Source organism: Thermobia domestica, chromosome 6, assembly GCF_964235325.1.
Source record: "Thermobia domestica chromosome 6, izTheDome1.hap1.1, whole genome shotgun sequence".
In the NCBI taxonomy this organism is placed as follows: domain Eukaryota; kingdom Metazoa; phylum Arthropoda; class Insecta; order Zygentoma; family Lepismatidae; genus Thermobia; species Thermobia domestica.
Window position 1 is genome coordinate 107,558,212 of NC_137459.1, and position 16,963 is coordinate 107,575,174.

At 36.5% G+C, this 16,963-nt stretch overlaps 1 protein-coding gene across 8 annotated transcripts in view; it reads right to left on the reverse strand.

The window, feature by feature from the left end:
* Positions 1–14,815, reverse strand: part of Zir (dedicator of cytokinesis) — a 143,622-nt gene extending 128,807 nt beyond the window's left edge. For all 8 annotated transcript variants that reach the window (XM_081761949.1, XM_081761942.1, XM_081761946.1 and 5 more), the window contains exons 1-2: positions 14,584–14,815; positions 5,292–5,388 (exon numbers count right to left, since the gene is read on the reverse strand). In XM_081761949.1, coding sequence (XP_081618075.1) covers positions 5,292–5,388; positions 14,584–14,624 — 138 coding nt within the window. In that variant the 5' untranslated portion in view covers positions 14,625–14,815. The remainder of the gene's footprint in view (positions 1–5,291; positions 5,389–14,583) is intronic.
* Between the last annotated feature and the right edge of the window lie 2,148 nt (positions 14,816–16,963).

Below are 16,963 nucleotides of genomic sequence, written 5' to 3' on the forward strand. Positions count from 1 at the left end.
GACCAAACCAATAACTATATATTAACTTGAGTGACAGTTCAGCAATTTATCACATCCTTCACTAAACATATTATGAAGATACTACGTACCTTCATACTGTGATGAAGGCAGTGATCAATTGCCGAACTGTCGTACAAGTTATTTAGTTACTGGTTTGGTCAGATATTGTCATTTATACTTAATTATACATAGATCCAAAGCTAGTATGAGCAGTATACATGATAATGACAGGTCACATATAGCTAACATTACAGCTCAGAAAATGACAATAGATCCCGTGTCCAAACTCCTCTGCAGCCAAGACCTAGACTTGTCAGCTTTCTGCTCGAGAGTTAGAAGGCTCACATGCATTGGATCGAATCTTGAAATGACAAAGAACTTTTGTCTATGTGAAAAAGTCATGCTCAAACAAGTTCACTATACTTTACTAACATATAACTACGTCATGGAAAACATAACTGTAAAAATGTAAAATAGTAAGCAGTAACTAAAAGATTAAAACTCACATACGAAGATTCATAGACCAAGTGCAAACCCATAGAAATTTAAAAAGATAATTTCAGACTGGCCCTAAAATACAGTTACACGGATGTAAAATTAAAAATGGAATGAAATGAAAGTTTTACGTTCCAAGATTTTGCCGGGTAGATTAAAGGAGACGAAGAAGATGAGAATGAATGAAAATGGTGCAATAAAGAAAGCAGGAGGAAACGGAATAACCCGACAAAATCCGCGCACACAGTGTTTCTTCGACACAAAGCCCACTTGGTGCGAGGTGGGATCGAACCAGGGATTCCATGCAACTGAGGTGAACGTTGTATCACTGAGCCACCGTAATCCCACAGAAATAAAATTAAAGCAATTAAATTGTAGAGAGTTTGCGAACTCGTTATTTCCTTGTTGAATGAATCCACACTGTGTGCATAATATTAGGCACATCTACTTTTGTACAACTCCAAGTAAAACGAAAGTGGACGAGTTCGAAATACATGAAAGAAGAAAACAGGCAAAGTGAAGAAGAGAAATAAGGAAAGTGGGCATACACTTTTGTATATTACTCTTACACACGATATGAATGAAGCATTTGCATTCTTTACTAGACAAAAACCTTCCCTTACTTTCATAGAAGAGATATACTATAACTAGTCTTTTAAGCAAGGCCTATATAATTCTTACCATAAATTCTGAATTTTCAACGAACTTATGAAGTTCATTACTGAATTCTCTATGTCTGTGTGTCTGTCTGTCTGTCTGTTACTTGCGATTTTTTCAATTCTGAACTCTGCAATCGATAGAGCATCAAAAGCTATCAGAGAAAGTGATTAAAATTTTCGCGTCACTCTTACCGTTCCCGAGATATTGGCCAAACAATGGCCGATTTCCAGATATTTAAGAAGCCATAAGTTATAGAGAGATGACATTGATGTTGATCAATACCTAAGAGAAAGGAAAATATTTTGGCACTAAATAGTAACAAGTGGCCACTGGTTTTGCCAATGGCCAGTTGGCCAGTGGCTACCAACTAATATCGGTACCGAAGTTTTTACCATCCCCTTAGGTATTGATTAACACCAATATCATCTCTCTATGACTTACGGTTCCCGTAAAATTGGCCAAAAGTGGCCAATTTCTAGATATTTAAGAAGCCATAGCTCGGGGGCATAAGTTGTAGAGAGATGATATTGATGTTGATCAATACATAAGAGGATGGTAAATACTTTGGTACCAAATAGTTACCGGCGGCCACTGTCCAACTCACCACTGGTTTGGCCAGTGGTCAGTTGGAAATGAAATGAAATGAAATCTTTAAGTTTTACATCCCACGGTTATGCCGGTTAGGCTAAAGGAGACGGTGATTATGAGAAATGAATGGAATGGTGGAATGAAGATAGTGGGAGGAAACGGGCTGAGTTGAGTTGATTTAGTTTAGCGTCCCGTTCAGCAGCGAGGCTATATGAGACGTGGACCTACTGATTAACGTGGAATCCGAACCACATGAGCTCCCGCCGGGAATCGAACCCGGGTCTCCCACGCCAAAGGCGCGTACGCTAACCGCTTAGCCACGAGGGAGCTCTGGGAGGAAACGGGAGAACCCCGAAAAAACCCACGAGCACGGTGTTTGTCCACCACAAAGTTCACACGGCGCGAGCTGGGATCGAACCAGGGACCCCAAGCACCGGAGGTGAACGCTCTACTACTGAGCCACCGCGCCCCCTCCAGTGGTCAGGTGGATAGTGGCCATCAATTAATATAGGTAGGAGAATGTTTAACATTCTATTAGGGATTGATTAACACCAATATAATCTCTCTATGACTTACCGGTCCCGTGATATTGGCCAAAAGATAGTTCCGATTTCGGGAGATTTAAGGAGCCAAATCTCGGGAACCATAAATCACACAGAGATCATATTGATGTTGATCAATACCTAAGAGGATCGTGAACATTTTGATACCAAATAGTAATCGGTGGCGACTGATTAACTGTCTACTGCCCACCGTTCCCCAGATATTGGCCAAAAAAGTTTATTTTCTAGATACTTACGCAGCCATATCTCGAGAACTGTAAGTCAAAGAGAGATGATATTTTACTAATTTTTGTGAGAAAGAGAAGAAGGTGCAAGAAATCTTTTGCGAATAAAAAGATTTACTTTTACATCTAGGAACAATGACAGTTATCCTTCCCGCTGCATTTCTCCATTCTTTTTAAGTTCGTTCTGGCAATGCTCATGGGGCATTCTCAACTGGTGAATGTCTAAATTCTAATTTTATGCTGTTGTACAGACAATACTAAACTACTACTAATGCAGTGTAACAATGAAAAAGGGGCGATTTGCTTTAACTCACTTCGATTATTAATGTGTCTTCGAACCAAACTGCCTGTTCCATAATAAAATCTATCAGACCTGCTTACGTTTAACGATGCCGAACAACTTTGCACTAAATCTAAACGAGTACAGATCGTTACTCCTCCTTTCGTGCTGTCAAAGTATTCAGACTCTCTCTGGTCGTACGCCTTCGATAAAGTTTTATTATTTATCGATGAAGAGCTTTGGATGATACAACAAAATTTTCATTCATTTCGACATTTAGCGAAGAGAAGAGAAAATGAGTTGAGTTGATTTTGAGTTTAACGTCCCGTTCAGCAGCGAGGCTATATGAGACGTGGACCTACTAATTAACGTGGGATCCGAACCACATGAGCACCCGCCTGGAATCGAACCCGGGCCTCCCACGCCAAAGGCGCGTACGCTAACCGCTTAGCCACGGAGGCTGATCATGAAAAATGAGAGGATTCGACTTCTACATGATGAAAAAAAGGTTCTTTGATGTGCATCCATCTGTTGGTAATAAATACATAATAAAATATAAATCTTCGTTAGCTCCAGAACTTGCCAACAGGCAGAATACTTAACAATAATTACAATCCAAAAATAAGGCTAGTAAGGCTTCTATAAAATCCCCAGTATATACTATAGTAATGGTCGCCACACTTATGAAGCTTCTGAGCTACCGTACTATTTTTAAATCCTACTGTGTGCTACCAACCAAAAGAACTACCAATCTTTTTTTTTTAAAAAATCTTACATTTGTTTATTGCCTCTCAAGTGGAGGAACCAAGTTAGCCAACCGGAGCGTAAAAGTGATCTACAGAAAATGTCCCCGCGAGCTACTAGTAGCTCGCGATCAACAGTTTGGCGATCACAATTTACAGAATAGATTCATATTTCTTGCCCTATTACATTACACTGACCTTTGAGCAAACATCTCATAAGCCTATTTTAGTCATTAAAAATAATGTTTTTAAATTTTTTCTATCTCTATTCATAAGAAAGTTAGGAATAAGAACGTCGAACAATACAAGCGAATGTCTTTTTTTCTTTCTTTCTTTTTTATTCAACAGAAACAAGTAAGAACAATTTAAGTATGAAAACTCACAAATAGGCTTTAAAACTCTTAGGCATCAATTTATTGAAAATATTTCTTCATACTTTGGAAAACGTAAATAACCTATATTGTCACCTACATTTCGAGACTTCTTAATGGTATTGTAACTAGCGACTTCTTAGTCAAAATCTAAATCCGGATCCATTGGGAAAAGTTCATCCTTTTACCTAAAGCCCATTTGCGCACTTTCCCAGCCCTTTCGCTGTCTTCTGCTATAAATGGTCTATGTTCATTTAGGGTACGAGCGATAAAACAATCCAGTTCATTACTTCAACATCGAAAGGAAGTTCTTCAGCTGTAACGTAGATATTTATTTCACAGACGTTTACGAAGTAATCCATATTCAGCAGACCTTAAACAGAGTACTAGTATATATATATAAGGGATGAAAAAGAAAGAAAATGCCGTGACTCTTTATCTTTTACCTGCTTCTGAAATACCTGAATAAATCTTAGAATACGTATCACAATTTTAGTAGGAAAAAAAAATACGGTTTTCAATATCTACAAATCATACACGTCACATATCGTACGAGCTAATTAATTGAGAAAACTCAGTTTTGCACCCGTGATTCTCTTCTTTTGGTTTATGTTGATATTCCGACTCGTTTGGAGCCATGTTCCCAACCTCTGTTTCTTTTTGGGGTAAGGAACGGGGATAGAACTCTTATAATACCATTGTTGTCTGCTAATGTAAGTCCTGAGAAGAAAATAATCCCGAATTCCCGGATTCAACTACTTTTTTTTTTTTTTTTTTTTTTTTTAATTTATTCACTTTACACTTAGTTGGAAATTATTATCGGTCCACTAACACATGAATAAGAAGTGCTATTTCTAGTAACATTTTTGGTATCAAATGTTTATTTTATTTGTTACTATGTCCACTTTTTCATGTATATTACTCACTTCCAGTCTTACAAAATCAGAAATAAATCATCTTGATTTTGAAGAACACAATAAATATTACTAACACTTTCTTTTTAATAATATTGACATTAGATTTAATTTCTCAAAATATTTGTGAAACCCTTGTTTATTTCTTTTCATAGTCTACATGTTTATCCTACTTTGTCACGAAAACTATACCACGACATTGAATTAATCCTAGAACAAATTTGTTCTTTCTATAAAGAAACTTTTCTAAGGCAATGTAATGTTACGCTCGAAATTTTTCCACAAATACAAGTTGTTGAATCAGAAAATACAGAAATCTTTAGGTCGTTTTTCTGTAACACAAATGACTTTTTTTTTTTTTTTTTTTTTTAAATCAGAGTAGTGAAATTCAAGACTTGTACTTAATCAAGAATACAATGGTAAGAAGCTATAGAACTTTGAATGTTAACTTACAGATGACGAAAATCCAGATACATTACTGCTACTCTTAGTTAGATCTCGAGTATAAGACGATGCAGCAATTTGTTTCCGAACATCTGCAGCATGTTGCCTAAAAAATAAGAATAAAATAACAGTTTAATAATACGATAGAATCAGGTATTCTACAAAACACATATATATATAGTTTCCTTGTGGTAAAACAGGGAAGGGGCAGGAGAGAAGAAAGATTCGATTCTCAGTGGCAGCACATGTTTAAATAAAATATTAAGCTGCTGTTTCACGTCTCATATGGGCTCGATGTTGAAAATGACGAACTCCAAATAAACTAAAGATAAGTTATTCATTGAGCGTATGGAACACATTGTAATAATTAATTAACTACTCACCTAAATAATGTTCTTTCCAGTATATAGTTTACATTTCTCTTCAATATTTGAAATGTATCGCCTGAGTATTTCAAATATTGAAAAGAAGTATAAACTACATATTGGAAGGAACACTATTTAGGTGATTAGTTAATTAATTAAGGAAAAGTTCATTTGCATTTGCCCTCTCGTCAACAAAGGCAGAAATAGTAATGTTTTTATTCACTGCATATTTATATTCTATATACTGAACAGAGAACTTTAAAAAGTGGAACAACGACTAACTAACTCTGTGACCTATGAAACACGAAGGTTCAATGCTGTATTCATAAAAGCTCTCCGTTGACTTCCAAATGGATCCAGTTCCTACTTTGTATTCGTATTTCTGTGAGATCCATCTTAATATTGTTCTCCCATCTGCACCTAGATCTTCCTAGTGTCTTTTTTCTTCGACTGGATTCCCAGTTAAAAGTTTGAAACAGTTCCTACTTTCTTCCATTCTGGCTACTTGATCTGACCACCTGAGTCTCCTAGACTTGATGGGCCTAACAATGTTTGGTAAACGGTATAAACTATGCAGTTCTTCGTTATGTTTTTTTCTTCCCAGGTTTACGACATATCTAAGGATAGAAGCTTGAGATTTTTTGTAAACGTTCTCTATGCATCCTGGGTTTATAATGAGATTTTGTTTTACAAAATGGAATTCATGAACGGGGAAAGGGGAGCTTGAATATTTTTAGGCATTCACCAGATCTCCGAAACTTAGCGCAAATCTTGAAATTTTGAATGAATGTTCTCCATGTACTTGAGGTTGACAGTAAAACAGTTTCACGAAATGTGATTCCTAAGGAGAGAAAGGGATCTTGAAAATATTTTTGTTGTTCATCACAGCTCTGAAAGAATTGGAAATAGTAAATTTAAGTTTTGTACAAATGTTTTCATTTAATACCGTTCTACGAAACGCGATCAAAATATGTAAGGGCTATTGAATGTAGGTTTCGTCGCTCATTAGGTCCTTGAAACTTCTAGAGGAACGAACTTGAGAAATTCTTTTGAAATGTTCTCCGTATACACCAGACTGAGAACAAAATGAAAATCTATGAAATGAGATCCCTACGGGGAATGGCGGTGGTTTGAAAATATTTTCGCTGTTTATCGGCTCTCCGAAACTACTTGGTGTAGGAACTTCAAATTTTGTACACATGATTTTAAGCCCTAAGCTTAGAATAAAACAAGCTTTTGCAAAATCGAATCTGTTCACTGAGGAGGGAGAAATGAATTGGAACTCTTCTTTCACCGTCCACCAGATCTCCAAAACTTGAAATCTTACATCTACAAATATTGTCAATGAACCCTACTTTAATAAGAAGTTTGACCTTTGCAAAATGCACCACCCATTCAGAAAAATGAACCGATAAACTTTTTTTCAAAATTCCTGAGCTCTTGTGTGAAGGAACTTGAAATTTTTTCCTTGAATAGAGGATAACACAGTTAAAAAGATACCTCCAAGAAACAAAAGGACGTAATGATTTTTTTTTTTCGCCATTTAACATATCTTCGAAACAGTTGGGAATAAGGACTTGAATATTTTCATTGATAAGGTAGAGCTCAACGAAATATGACCCTTACGGAGGAAAAAAAGGTCTCCTCGCCGCTGTTCACCAAATCTTTATTGGAATATTTTGTGCCGTTCATACAATCTTTAAAATAACTGGGTCAGTGAATGAAATTTTGTATTAATGTATTCCTGCTGCTGGGATAAGACGGAATTTTCTGAAACTCAACACGTAAGAGAATGAAAAGAGGGATTATACAATTGCTTGCTCCAGGAAGTTGAAATTTTGTACGAACATTCTCTCTTAAACCGTGTAAGACGGAGATCTTACTAATTTCACTCCGAGAGATAATACGAAGGTTGGTCAAGATTTTCAACTACGATTACCAATTTCTTTTAAATTGCTCAGCATACAGCCACGAAATTTGTATACGATATAATTCGCGTACAGAATATAGATATCTCATGGAAGAAGACATTAAAAGGAAAATTATTTAGAGGTGATTGTGAGAAAATTACGTAACTCTAGTGAAATCAAACTAGCACCAGGAGGTACTTAGAAACAAAAATTTTAGGAATGATCCAAAAAATGTATCAAAAGATTGTGAACTTGGTCAATAATTAGTTTTTGGATCAGAGACCACAAAAGTTTTGAACGGCCCGTAAATCGAGTTTTCATACTTTTTTACGGAATAAGCACATCATACTTAGTTAAGCGATAGTTTGGGTTTGCCTACACTATATGTAGTTCTCGAGATATGAGGCGTACAAGAAAATTTTTGATTGAATGTAATATATTGAATTTTTTGAATCAGGGGCTACAAAATTTTTGAACGGACCCTATATCGAGTTTCCATATTTTTTACGGAATAAGCACATCATAAGAGTAAATTGTTTGTTTTGGTTTAGCTACACTAAATGTAGTTCTCAAAATATGGAGCGTACAAGAATATGTTTGGTTAAATGAAATATATTGAATTTTGTGGATCTGGGTCTACATTTTTAAACGGCCCCTAAATTGAGTTTTCATTTTTTTTTTAAAAAAGGAATAAGCACATCATACTAAGTAAATTGTTAGTTTTGGTTTGGGTACTTGGGTACACTATATATAGTTCTCGAGATATAAGGCCTAGAAGAAAATTTTTGCCTGAAATATATTGGATCGTTTGAACCAAATACTTTTTTTTTTTAAATAGTAGCCTACATATTTTTAATATATTTCATAAACGCATTTCTTCCCTCACAACAGACATTCTGCTAGTAATAATATAAATTGTCGTCCATTTTGAGTGAAAATTTAACATGAAAAGGTATTATTGGCAATCCCTGTCAGTAAAGTTGCGTCCGCCACACTGATTTTGAAATATTGTATTAACAAATTTTGTGTCTTTATGTCTTACGAAATAAGAAATGTTCGATAATGGGAACATTTATCCTTAGAACTGGTATTAAAAAAGAAAAGATATGTCCAAGACACTCCTGACTTATTACATCCTTTAGAACACAACATCGTCATTATCCACATAGTAGTTTTTGTGTTATCATCCAGTTTACAAACTCATAATACATCTTTCGTCATAATTATTCGTGGCAAATGTTCCTGAGCTTTTCGTCTTAAACTGAAACAGTTATGTTGTGATTTTTCACGTTTGTTTGTTTTTAAAAGGAAAACTGCTGTATTTGTAATATTATTTTAATCTTGTCTTTTCTGGACACAATTGCACTGTGTTGGGTGGTAAATTGTTTAGTGACAACATTGAAATCAAAAGGTGTTAAAAATTAGTCTAAATAAAACAAACATCAAATTCACTAACTTAAAAATTATTTCCCATATATCTGTTTGCGCACTGTTGTAGTTACATCCTCCATTTCATAGTGCTAGAAACTATTATTATTATTATTTGGTATTAAATTTGTTGTCGAATTACTGTTACTTTCCTTCTCGCTAGTGTGGTAGTTAGCTTGCGTGTCTTTTAGTGGCGAGGTCTCGAGTTCGACAGCCGATGGGTAAAGTATCGATCAAACTACAGTGGGGTTAAGTTCCAAAGTTGATCGTCCGGTTCTAGCAAAATTTAGAAAGTTTACCGGGAAGAAAAGAATAATTTGCTTGTTTGTGTGCTTGATAATATATAAAGAAATCGAAAGTTGCGTTTATCCATATAAATCTTAACTATATATAAAACTACATGAGCTGACATAAATTATTGAGCACTTCCTGTAGAGCTAGAATGATTAAATTGGGCATGATTGTAGCTTTCCGGAACTAACCGACAGAAATATTGCCAAAAGTGAATATTTCTAAATTTAAGGGGTCTAAAAAGGGGATGAAGAATTTCCACATGTTATTTAAATGATCCCTTTTTTTTAACTTATAATCTCATGTTTTAGGTATTCAAAATAGGAATAAACACTTGAAATTTGGTATGCTTGTACATTTTCGTTAGCACTACCTAAGTAAATCAGTAAAAATTAAAATTCCAACTTTAGAGTAGCTTTATAGGGAACTGAAAAATCTTTCCCATGTCACTTATATGGGACACCTTTTACACCCCCAAATTATTGAGCACTTCCTGTAGGGCTACAATGATTAAATTTGAAATGATTGTAGCTTTTTGGGACAAACCCACAGGAAAATTGCCAAAAGTGAATATTTTTACACCCCAAAATGTTTAGGCACTTCCGGCATGATTAGAATGATGAAATTTGGCATGATTGTAGCCTTCCAGGACTAACCGACAGGAAATTGCCAAAAGTGAACATTTTTAATTTTTTAGGGGTCTAAAGGGGGATGAAGAAATTCCCATGTTATTTAAATGGGCGTTTTCTTGGGAAACGATATCTTTTCTTTCCCTATTTCAACTATCTAAAAGATACGACAGAATTGTTAGTTGAAGAGGTGCGAGACTGTAGGCCGAGCAAAGACAGTGTGTGGGGTCGAAGCCCCCGGATGGACAGATTCAGGAAATATGAAGAGGAAGTTCACGAAATTTACTGTTGATGCAAAGGCCGACAGATAAGAAATGCGATGCCGTAGCCCGAGCAAACTGGGTTGTCTGGGGGCGGAACTCCCAGCTAGCCAAAGGCTAATATATATATATATATATATATATAAGCGGTTCTAAACATGGAACTATTCGGCACGCGAAGGAAACTATCTGGTGCAAGGTTACCGTATGGTAGGATTCTGGGAATGTAATGAGCATTTGTATTGTAAACATGGTTGCAGGTATACAGACACACAGCTCTGGATGTGAGGTAACAGCATTACAGTTTGTGAAACAATAAGGTGATATTCAGGAAAGTCTATTAAAAGTTAGTAAAAGTCATGGCTTAATAAATCTAAAAGTAAATTGCAGAAAATGTGGTAAGCAAATAACTGCAAATAAGCGTGAAGAAAGTTGTACTTTTCAATGTAATCATACGTAACATAACCATCCTGGCTACTAACCCGCCTTTATACGCTGTCGCTCGCTCGGCATTACAGTGTAAATTAAGTATTGAGCTTTGATAAAGCAAACTAAAGTAAAAAGTGATGATTTTTAAACTTTCGTAGCTTTTATTACGCTTTTGGTCCAAAACTAGGCGGATGACGAACTTCGGAGTAAATGCCCTATAGTGATTCAGATCCCACCTTCCTGTCCTATCCATTATAGGTCCTGTCCTCGGCTGGAAAGGGCCTCAATACTTAAATGTCACACCCTCATTTAGTTGTGGTACTATTTCTAGTAATATCGTACTTAGTTAACTTGTTTGGCAATATTTTGTGATCTACATAATCAAAAATCTTGGCCTTAGTCAAACCAGAAGCATGATTATATTGAAAATTCTTTTCTTGTCTAATCTTACGGGTTAAGTGCTGTATCGCCGGACCAATTTTAGGAAATTTACCGGGTCAATTGGAGAATTTATTTAAGTTTGTGGGGAAGAATGAGTGAAAGTCAGGTAAGGAGAATAGTAAAAGTTAAGAAAGTGGTTGTATTTGTTGGTTGTTTTTCATGTTGTAAGCGGAACTGTATGTGGAGGCCAGTGGCGGCGGTTGGACGTTAAAAGTGGGTGGGTGGGGGGAAAGTATGACCTGAATATTTGTATATCAGTGTAAGTTTCCCTGGTTGCTTGTAACACTTTGTTTGACAAAAGGTTGTATAACTATTAGGATACGGCCTTTTTCAGTTAAAATACCGTAGATCTTGTTTCATATTTTATTAAGTAAATTGACACGAGCAACGCAAGTAGTTACTAGCCCTCTGTAGTCTTAAACAACGAAAGTGTAAGAAGAGATTTGATTCCTTGCCCATGAACATTTTAAAATTCTGTCTCGAAAATTGTCTGATCAGATTAGGGGCTTATTTAATAACAAATGTCCAAAACAAATAAATAGAAAGGATAATATTAATCAAATAATCATAGTAATGAATAATGAGGCTTGTTTTTGCAGAAGTTATATTGAAATTGGGAGTTTTAATGAACAACTTATATTTTTAATTCAACGCATGCCATTTACTCTTTGAAAGACAGTGGGTACCACAAGCATATGCTACGACGTTTAAAGAAATACTTTTGAAGCTTCCCGAAACATGTTCGTTCCCATTAGGTGCAGGTTTCACTTTCTTGGAATACGTCAAAACTCAACAATACTTAGAGTCACTCCATATTCCAGTTATTCAAAATAATCCTAAAACCTAGAATTATGTTGAATTCACTAAATTTAATTGTATATAAAAAATGTATATGTACACTCAAGTCCAAAATTATTGTCGCATGTCTATAAATGTATTGTTCTAGGAATATAATTTGATACCGAATTCGCCCGGTATTTCTTATAATGTTAGTATGTGTACAACCGGCAAAGACATGTATGTGGCAAATTTCATGTTAAAAGAGCAATAAATAAGAACAATAAAATGGAAATAAAACTTCCTTGTCCATTTAGCAACATTTTGTTTTACTCATTCTAATTTTCGTATTTATAATTCTTTTCCTATGAAATTTACCACAAAAATACATTTCCCGATTATACACATAGTATCAGTATTAAAAGTGCCCTGCAACATCATTATCAAATTATATTCTTACAAGAAGACAGTTATAGATATGCGACAATCATTTTGGACATGAGTGTACATCCCTAAGCTCGTATATTACAATGCAAAAAAAAAAAAAAAAAAAAAAAAGCAGAAGTTGTTTCTTATTACTTTCTTTTTAATTAATATTTCTTACTGAGCACCTTCGTGGCTAAGTGGTTAGCGTACATGTCTTTGACGCGGAAGAGTCGGATCCGACTCCCGGCGGGAGCTCATATGGTTCGGATAGCACGTTAATCATTAGGTCCACGTCTCATATAGCCTCAATGCTGAACGGGATGTTAAACTAAAAAAAAAAATCAAATCAAAATATTCCTTACTATTAGAAAGAAGAAAAGACATTTTAGGAACTGTCGATCTCTGTGCAATTAAAGAATAACTTGTCAAGGACTTCTTTTCTTGCGAAATGTTATTTCAATTAGTTCCAAAGCGGCTGACTAACATATCGAGCCCTTGTAAGAAGAAATGAAAGTACGCTCGAATTGTGGCGCTCCAATAGGTTAATTTTTGGGCCATTTTTCGTGGTAATTAAAACGCAATTCCTGTAGAATTCTTAACTAAATGGGAGGACAAGCAATACGTACTCACGAAACGGCAAATATTTTATGGCACCATTTTTATTTTATGAACCAATAATACATACAAAACTTCGTATTTCCAAATGAAACTATATACATTAAAGAGTCATTTCAAAAAAGTGGGGGAGCAACTTCCCCCTTTGCCCCCCTAATCGCAGCCCATGGTGGAGGCGGTTGGACTATTTCGCGCAAACACTTGTTTTACTATAATACGGTTCCATAGATTGTAAAATGTATAGGAAAATTTGAACAAGCTCATTCTTAATGCTCTTTCAGCTTTAATTTGCTCATTTCATGTCGAGAACAGAACCCAACCAACCCCTGCGGGGCTTCTAATCCGTTCCTACTACTACTACTGCTACTGCTCCTACTCCTACTACTACTTATACTATGGATTCGTATAGTAATACTGCATGCCAAATGTAACGTAGTCTAACGTAACTTAATGTAATCCAACCAAATATAACCGAATGCAGTACATTTTCGTACTTTTTTTCGATTTTCAAATTGGTCCGTAGATACGGCACTAATGCCAATCTTACAATGCAATCAGGAAATTGCACAACTGATGAACTTATATTTAGAGCGATAAGACCTTAATGACTACATATATTCTTACAACGAAAAACTCTTTTGAGCAGGGTGGCCCCACGTAACGTAATCGCTAACGCTCTCTCGCCTTCGATGCGAGCGGTCCTGGGTTCGATTCCCGGTGGGGTACTAGGTCGAAAAGTGCAAGCTTTGTCATGCCAGCCATCCTGAATGAGGTTTTCCTCATTCACACCAAGGAAATGCCGGGGTGGTACCTGACTTATATCCCAAGCCGCTTCCTTATCCAATCCTTTTTTCTTTCCCTTTCCCCGGATAGTGTGCTTGTCGAGAGACGTCATCCCTCATACGTGACGGGCTAAATTGACATAGATGCCGAAAGCCTAGAAATCACAGTCTTAAATCCTATATCCTCATTTGGGTTAAGGTTAGAGTTGCCCCCCCCCCTCCGTTTTTTTATAAGAATTAGGAAAATTTACAGGAGAAATTATGATTTGGAGTTCTTATGTGATGTTGAGGTGTGTAAGTTTGGCAGTAAAGTTATGTTTAATACGAGAAAAGATATGTGGAAGTTGGTACTATTTTCAAGACGCAGAAGGTTTCATGATTCAGCAGCATGCCCATTTTATGTCGAGAACAGAAGCCAATGAATCCCTGCGGGGCTTTTAACCCGTTCCTACTAGTACTACTGTCCCTACTCCAGCTCCTACTATGCTCATACTATGGATCTGTATAGTAAAACTGCATGTTTTAATGTTTTTTGTAGGTTTGAAACTGGACGGGAAACTCTATAAACTTAAGCCCTTCATTTGGGCACGATTTTACTTATTTCAGTGATGCTTGACTTTTCCCAGGGTAAGTTTGAATAAACGAGGGTGAAAATAGTACTGCGAAAATACTGATAACCTAAGTAGAGCTCGATTGGAAAATTGCGCCGGGGGGAATTTCGTAGATCTGTGGGGTTATCCTCCCTCGCCGCCCTGTGGAATCATAATTGTTTAACAAGAAGAATTATTAAATACGTGCTGTTCACTATGACCAACGTTCACAGACTGTTTATATTATCATTCAAATCTACACAATTAAGAAAAAAAAGAAGAAGTGTGTGATATTTGGCCGTTCAAAAAGATACATTTTTTCCGCAATAAGGATTAGTATTGGATTCGGAATACCTACTTTGACAATTTCTGAGCAAAAGCTCTTTGTACTGAAGACATGTCAAGTTCATATAACTCCACTACACAGAAAAAAAATGTTATTTTCCACCCATGTTACACTAAATATATTCACTATGCACTTCTTCAGAAAAGACTGGCATCTCAATAGAGAAATTAGTGTACTGTCAGTGATTTAACATATTTTTCCTTATGTTGTTTACTTCTGTTTCCATATCCCCTCCCTTAGTTGATTCACTGATTGCATTTCAGGGTTGGGAATTTCTTGAATAAGGAATATGGGATTGTACAAAATTAATATAGGCCCCATTCCGTAACGTTTTGCGTCGACACAACACAAATTATGCGTTTTTGTTCTTTATAACAGACGTAGCATTTTAATGTTTTTCGCACGTTTTGAGTTGCGTTACGGCAAGGTTACTAGATAGAAAAAAAGTGCAAACACTTCACTTCTCTCTTTGGGTGACGTCACCATCGAGAAATCGAGAAGCAAGTGATATATTGAAACGCAAGAAAGCTGACAGAAAACACTCACACACACACGTATATATATATATATATATATATATATATATAGGGTATCCCATAAGGAAAGGGCAATATTTTGGGAAATGATAGTATGGGTGATTCTAAGCAAAAAAAAAAGTTAATATGAACATATTGCCTAATCGCAACGGTTTGAGTTGAGTTGATTTTGAGTTTAACGTCCCGTTCAGCAGCGAGGCTATATGAGACGTGGACCTACTGATTAACGTGGAATCCGAACCACATGAGCTCCCGCCGGTCGCAACGGTTTGAGTGAGAGCTACAGGTTGTGAACCATTTTGTACTTTATATTGATTATTGGTCACCCTGTAGTTATTCTATAGAGATTGTACATAGCGGATTTGAAAGGTGATGAAATTACCTTTCCAATGATAAGCAATATTTTGCAGTGGTATTTTTGGAAGGGAAGGCATTGAGGGATATTTTGGGGTCAGTGTTGCCATCCAATTTCTTTAAATAACCTTAACTTTCTTAAATTTCCCTCAATAGCTTATCTGCCGAAGACAACACTACCACATGTTGCATACCGTTGGAAAGGTCATTCCATCACCTTTCATGGCTCTATGTCTTACCTCTGTAAAATAGTTACAGGGTGAACAATACGCAACAATGTCAAAAATGGTTCACAACCTGTAGCTCTCAAACCGTTGAGATTAGGAAATATGTTCATATGAACTTTTTTGCTTAAAATCACTCACACTACAACTTCCCAAAATATTGCCCCTTCCTCCTGAGACACCCTGTATACAGGGTGTTCATTTATTATGTAGCCAAAATCCACTGGTGAAATCCTCACACCTAAACAATAAAAAAAAGTCCATATAAACATAGGGCGAAAAACACTCTGTTTCAAAGTTATGAGATGCCGAAATCGAGTAAATTGTAATTTGAGGCTACCTAGCTCGAAAACTATTAGAGATATCAAAGGCGGTTAAAGAAATATTACAAAAATTAGTACACTCCTATCTAAACACCTATAATTCAGAGTTGGATTGTACCGGTGCACATGACTAGAGAGAAATGGGTGGAAGAGCGAAACCTACACCACAACTCCTTCTATAAAATCCATTGCGCCGATACGTCCCAACTCTGAAACATGGTTAGTGACTCTCCTTACGAAGAGAGATATGGAAGGAAGCCCTGTATATTTCGTAGGCCCTCATGGCTTTGTATTAGTATCTCAACTACTAAAACCTATCCTAGATAGTTGTTTTCATTATCCGTCCAACTCAGTAGCGTAACCAAGATTTTTGTTTGAGGTATTAGTATATATATTTACGAACATCAATTACTCGCTTTGCTAGGTTAGTGCTTCAGTGCGATAATTGTTTCTATCATCCACCACATTCCTCCGGGGAACTTACTTAAGCGAATGGAGCGGCACGCGGTGGCCAGTCTCATTATTTTCTGCTACATTGAATGTGAGCATCGTGCTTCACTGTCTTAATTCTTTGGATCATCCGACACAATGCCTCCGGGTAGCTCGCTTCTAGCGAATGAAGTGCCACGCGGTGGCAAGTATCATTACTTTCTGGACAAAAACTCTATGTGGGCCTAGTCCTTCAGTGCGTTAATTTTTGAATCATTCACCACAATCCCTACGGGGACTTTGCTTATAGCGAATGCAGCGCTACGCGGAGGCCATTCTCATTATTTTCTGCATACACTGATAAGAGCATAGTGCTTCAGAGCGCTAGTTGCTTGGATCATCCACCACAATCCCTCCGGGTAGGTTGCTACTAACGAATGGAGCGCCAGGCGGAGGAGTGTCTCATTACTTTCTGCACACACTGTATGCGGGAATAGTGCTTCAGTGCGTTAATTCTTTGGATCAT